Here is a 6,522-nt window from a genome sequence, read left to right as displayed (position 1 = left end):
AGAACTGAGCAGGCGTGCAATCATACATGACCTCCAAAACCCTCCTGATCAGACAGTAGAAGCTGTATCTAAAAAAAATAAATAAATAATAATAATAAATAAATAATTTACAGTTCAAAAAAAATAATTCTGAGGTAAGAAAGTCCAATTTGATTTGCGTCACAGAACCAGTACCATCTGAATTGAGTTTTCTTTGTAATTTGCAACATAATTTTTATATAATATCCACAAAAGCGTTTCATCTAAATGTTTAAGTTAACTAGAAATATCATGTTTAAGCATATGTGGAGGGTTTGTAACACTACTTTCCAATGTACTTCTACTGTGAAACTATATTTCTAATGTACTTCAAATGTGAAAATGACTAACACACACTCACACGGTCTGTTATGTAGTTCAGAGCCTATGTTTTATGTATTGCTTTTAGTTTCCAGTGGTGGTGGTAGCTATTTGAGGATGGTAATCATTATGTTAACAATTTTATTACTTCAGTTAGTTCACACACACAATTTTTGAATGTCCATTTTTATTAGTGTTACCATAGGTTGTGAACTATGTCGTTGGATAACAATGACATTTTTTGTCATTGGAAATTTTTTTTTAAGAATCAGTTTTAAAACTGAACTAATTTAACTATAGCAAATTTATATGAGCATGCTATCTCAATATATACAGCCATTTAAACAAAATGTGCCACCTGCTATAAATAAAATCACAGAATCACAGACCCAAAGCACTAAGTGTTAAAATACTCTCTCGCTAACGTGTTGGATTAAGACTGCTGGGTTTTTTTTTTTTTAAGGAACTTTATTTTATAGCTACTCCAAGGGCCAGTGACGTTAATACTACATCCAATAAGATTCATCCAATCACTGACGTTCATTTGTTGACTGTGTCGCTCTTGTAAGCACAGCAGCGCTACTAGCGTCAGGTGTTCAAGGGCAGGGTATCATAACTAATATCCACGAATGAAAATGTTTTACTCGGTATGTGTAGTTTAAGATAATTTTTGCGATTCAACACAGTATTACTTTGGCATACATATTATTGAACCTCTCCGCGCGCCTTTATTACATCGCTCCAAAATGCTTCATCCGCTCGCCGGACTCATATGCATCTATGCACTGACGTGTGTAAAAGTTGTCTATGGACAGAATGAAAAAGGTGAGCGCTTTCTATGTACTGCAGTCTCCATTGACAAGGATACAAGTTGCCCCGTGCAGTCTCTGCCTGTTCAAAGCGCATCGGTCCAGGAGGAGGAACTGAGAAACACCGTCATGCAACTTCGCGAGACCATCTTACAACAGAAGGAGACAATTGCCAATCAGTTGGGAACGATTAAAGAGCTGACGTCTAAACTGTCACGGTGTGAGTCTGACTCCGAAACATTTAGGAAAATGAATAAGGACACAATGGATGATGTGCCTAAAGATCCAAATGACACCATTGACGTTCTTGGAAAAACCATGCAGAGTCTGAAAGATCGATTGGAAAATCTAGAGGTAAGAGGTTTTATTTTAGCTGTATAGGTTTTGTCATGTTCTACATGAATAAATGGGCAGATTAAATGACTAAAATCACATTTGTGCCGGTAGTTTCTCTGCCACGACTATTTTGGTAATTATGTGGAGGCGTTGAAGATTTAGAGGGATTATCTCATTAGTTAGTACGTCTCTATCCCTTAACAACAAATGCCAAAGTTACTTACGATGCCCCAAGCGACAAAATGTCTGGAATGTGTCAGTGCCACTTAAATGTCAGGTGTTAATCTGAATGTGTGAAATGATGGAACGAACGCTAACTCTAATACAATATATATATATATATATATATTTTTTTTTTTTTTACATGAAGTGGTCTTGCCATATTGTAGGCTATTTTTTGGGAAACCACAGCTTTTTTGACCGTATTAATTAATTTGTTTGTTTGTTTGTGTATTCCATTTCCATTAATTATCAACAATTGCATTTCTTAAAAATATTTGTAGCCATTTACTTACCTGTGTCATTCAAAAAACGTTTAACCTAGAGATCTAGCAATTTATTTAGTCCCTAACAGAAATGTATTTACTTTCTTTTTTTCAATGGATTTGTATTTATACTGCATGGTGTAGTATAAATAGTAGTTTTTCATTAAAAATGAAAAAGAAGCATGCATACAAAAGAAACTAACTGAATGTGTTCTCAGAATAGAATAAGTCCTATAAGGCAAAGAAAATCATTTGTATAATTCTGTCAGCTGCATATAGGAATCTTTGAAAAGTAACCTTTTCATTTTTTTTGTTTAACTTTTCAAAGCAACAGCAAATGCGAGCCAATATCTCTGGTGCCTCCTTTCCTAATGAGCTGAGAAATCTACTGCAGCGTAGACTGGAGGACTTGGAAAATCAACTGCTCAAGAAGGTCAATGAGCTTGAGGAAGAAAAGTCCCAGCTATATAATGAGACCGTCGCTCATCGCCAGCGCACTGACAGTACTCTCAACTCTCTCATGAACAGGATCTCTGAACTGGAGAAAGGTCTGCACAAAACACTCTTTTGTTCTCTAGTCATTCTTCTTTCCCAAGTACAGGAGACTAGGCAGTGTTGTAAAACATTTGATTTCAATGTTTGTAACTATTTAGCACTATGTGCTTCATGATAGTGTTACAGTTCACCTCTTGGTCTCCTCTACTCTTGATCATAGCTGTCCACATTATTTTTCTTAATGTTTGATTTAAAAGGGACTTCATTACCCTCCAGTGCCGAGGGGGTAATCAGGTTGTTTTGTGGTCGGTCAGCATATTTCTGCATTCTTCCAGAGATGACACAATAATAAATCACACTTTTTGACTTTAGGAGGAGCTGGATTTAAATCACCAGAGAATTTCAAGATCTCTCTTCCTCTTCGCACAAATTACCTTTTTGGACAAGTAAAGAAAAGCCTGCCAGAAATGTACACCTTCACTATCTGCATGTGGCTCAAGTCAGGTTCGAGCCCCGGCATTGGAACCCCGTTTTCCTATGGAGTGCCTGGACAGGCAAATGAGATTGTACTGATCGAATGGGGCCATAACCCAATAGAACTGCTCATCAATGACAAGGTAACGAACCTGCGTATTAAGAAATGCAAATTTGCCATTGAATGTTATGAGGACTCTGATGATGATTATTATTACTATTATGACTATTATTGCTATTATTACACTGCAGATTAATAATCATCATTTAGCTTATACCTTCTACATTGACATTGATAATACTAAAATGAATGTATAAGAAAACTAATGTTTTCTTATGTTTATTAACAACAGAAATTACTTTCATACTTTTTCTTTTGTAATAAATAGTTGTAAAAATAATACAAAAATGTAATGTATGGTGATTTATACTGATAAACTCCAAAAAAGAAAAAGCAGCATAAAAGTATCAGAGTTGTTAATACCATCTAGAAACATCGCGTGAGGATTGACGTCATTGACGCCTAACACCACTGGGTTCATGTGACCTGGAAAAGTAACATGGAAAGTTTAAAAAACATGACCGCAAATGAGATTTGAGAGGGTAAATGAAGATCATCAGTGTACAGTGAGTTAAAAGGTTAGTTCACCCCCCAAAAAAATCTAATTCTGTCATCATTTACTCACCCTCATGTCATTCCAACTCTGTATGACTTTCTTATTGTTTTTTATTTTTCCCACACAATAGAAGCCAGTGGTAACCAAAACCATCATTCTTCAAAATGTCTTCTTTTGTGTTTCTGAAGAGGAAAAAAAAAAGTTTTACAGGTTTGGAATGACGTGAGGATGAATAAATGATAAGAAATTTTATATTTTTTGGGTGAACTATACCTTTAAATCCACAACAACTCCATATGGCTACTTGTATGCTGCTTTTTTGTTGTATTACATCTTGGCAGTATAATTCTGGTATGAAAAAAATAAACTTAAGATCTCACTTTGTGCTTCACGAAGTAAAGAAAATATTGTAATACCTACTGTTGTCAAATAGGTGGCACAACTACCTCTATCACTGAGCGATGGGAGGTGGCACCATATCTGCATCACTTGGACTACCAGGGATGGGCTTTGGGAAGCCTACCAGGATGGCCAAAGATCGGGATCAGGAGAAAATCTGGCCCCCTGGCACCCTATCAAGCAGGGAGGAGTCCTCATCCTGGGCCAAGAGCAGGTGAGAACATAAGCAGAGCTGATACAGCCGTTTTTGCTGCATAGTCACACTGTATCGGTAATTTTATGCCATCCCTGCACAACATTGTTACTGACTCATGAACTTTACACTTTAAATAAAACTTGACCTCAGGCAGTAAACAATGTCGTAGAGTTAGCTTGCACATCCTCTAAGAGAGAATAAAAGGGGTTATTGTTGTTGTCTTAACGAGGCCTGTCGTTTATGGCCTCAACAGGATGTAGTAGGGGGGCGCTTTGATGCAACCCAGGCCTTTGTGGGGGAACTGAGCCACTTTAACATCTGGGATCGGGTCCTGCGCTCCACGGATATCATTGCCATGTCAAACTGCTCATCCTACGTGCCTGGGAATGTGGTGGCCTGGACTGACAGTAACATTGAAGTGTTTGGTGGAGCATCAAAGTCGCCGCTGGAGCTATGCGAAGATCGGCTATTTGACAATTAAAGGTGTTTGCAGATATTAGTGAACGATATTAAAGGGATAGTTCACCCAAAAATTAAAATTACCCAATGATTTACTCACCCTCAAGCCATCATAGGTGTGTATGAAGTTCTTCTTTCAGAATACAAAAAGAGTTTTTGTCTGAAAAAAGAAAGTTATATACACCTAGGATGGCTTGAGGATGAGTAAATCATGGGGTAAATTTCATTTTTGGGTCAACTATCCCTTTAAATCCTTTTTATCCTCAAAAAATATTAATCACTTAAACAAAAAGTAGCCAATAGTTTAGAAAAATCAACTTAAATCAATTATATCAATGATATATTTAAATATTCTTGGATAGATTACAAAAAGCAGGTATATGTAACATTTCAGTTGATATATTCAGTTGACATATTTGTGGCTAAAGGAAATTGCCATTACAAAACGTACTGTATTGGATGGTACTACCATGGTACTCTTGATAAATACCATATTACTGAATTATTCTCATTTATGTACAGTGTATTTACATTATACTCCATGGTACATTACCATGTCACCTTTTTTGGTGCAGACAAAATCACACATGTGTATGCTTATCCTGTTAGAATATAGCTGCGTTCACGGCATGTTGGAATTACCAGAATTATGAGATTTGTAAAAAGCGTTCATGTCATCGTAGAGCTCATAATTGCAACTTGTAAACTTTTTTTTTAACTTGTCATGTGGAAACACTAAAAATGGTAGCAGCTTCAGAAGTAAAATGTAGTTAAACAGTTATTTCATAATATTTCATCTTAATAATTCCTATGTATCCAACTACTGTTCATTTTTTAATAATGCAAGAATAATCGGTAAATAAAAATAATTTTAATGTAGCTAGTACAGAGTTAGCACAGAATAACTTTCTAATGCCCCACTGAATAAACTATAAGACTATTAATAAGGCATTTTCATTAACTTTTGTATTGTGGTTTCATCTATTGATTACTCAAATTACACAGATTAATTTTGGTGTTAAGTGTTGCTAGAGAAACTCCAATAATTCCAATTCTGAGGACATGAATAGCTCTAAATAGGACATCCTGGTTTGTCATCTAGAAATGTTTATCAATCATTCACAACATCGCGTGAACGCAGCAAAAGTTCTTAGATAAAAAAAAGAGTGTACTCATGGCTTTCTGTGTCCTCTTTGAGTGTGCATTGTTGCCCTGTGGTCTTAGAGAGCCTAATGTAACATGCTAATATTTCATTACAAAGCTGTTTTTATTTAAGAACAAGGTCATACATTATATAAGAGGAACACTTTTGTATCTTGTGTTGTAAGACAGTCTAAAATTTAGACTTTGGTGAGGGAAATCACATTAATGAGCTCATAATGTGGTTAAAGCACCATAAATCTTTCTTTTTAAAATCTGTCATAGATTCTTATAAATAGATATTGATGTAAAAATATTGAGAATCAACTCTTTTTAGAGTCTAAAGCCCATCTCTGTTTACACTGACTGAATTACCCATTGAAGATTATGAATGTTTTAACACTGTCAGATATTTTGAAGACAATTAATTAACTGTGAATTATGTTGCAAGGTCTGTTTCTTGAAATATATTATAATATTTTTATACCGTTTTTAAAAATGAAGCATTTTTCAGATATGTAATCTAGTGTTGTTTTGTTTGTTATGGAATGTCAGGATACCCGTATGTTGTTTAAAAGCCTTTTTTGTTTACCGTGCCAATTATTCAGGGATTGCTTGACACTGCTAACCTGTGATTGCCAATGAAAAATAAAGTTTGCTTAGAAGTCTTTTTATTAGTCTTCATTTTTTTCTGCTGCTATATTTTCCTTTGTGGTTTAGTGTGTTTTCTTAACAGAAATAAATAAATATATATATACAATAACAATAAATAA

The 6,522-nt window shown here is 35.2% G+C and overlaps 1 protein-coding gene across 1 annotated transcript; it reads left to right on the top strand.

Annotated features, from left to right (window-relative positions):
• Nucleotides 1-891: 891 nt before the first annotated feature.
• Nucleotides 892-4,809, top strand: nptx2b (neuronal pentraxin IIb). The gene is made up of 5 exons (XM_016461318.1): nucleotides 892-1,502; nucleotides 2,298-2,517; nucleotides 2,837-3,081; nucleotides 3,989-4,168; nucleotides 4,404-4,809. The coding sequence occupies exons 1-5, from the start codon at nucleotides 1,086-1,088 to the stop codon at nucleotides 4,629-4,631; spliced, it is 1,290 nt and encodes a 429-aa protein (XP_016316804.1). The 5' UTR covers nucleotides 892-1,085; the 3' UTR covers nucleotides 4,632-4,809.
• Nucleotides 4,810-6,522: the final 1,713 nt, after the last annotated feature.

The sequence above is a fragment of the Sinocyclocheilus anshuiensis genome, unplaced genomic scaffold (genome assembly GCF_001515605.1).
Source record: "Sinocyclocheilus anshuiensis isolate Anshui unplaced genomic scaffold, SAMN03320099.WGS_v1.1 scaffold220, whole genome shotgun sequence".
In the NCBI taxonomy this organism is placed as follows: domain Eukaryota; kingdom Metazoa; phylum Chordata; class Actinopteri; order Cypriniformes; family Cyprinidae; genus Sinocyclocheilus; species Sinocyclocheilus anshuiensis.
The sequence above is the reverse complement of the archived record's forward strand: the minus strand, read 5'-3'. Positions and strand labels throughout refer to the sequence as shown.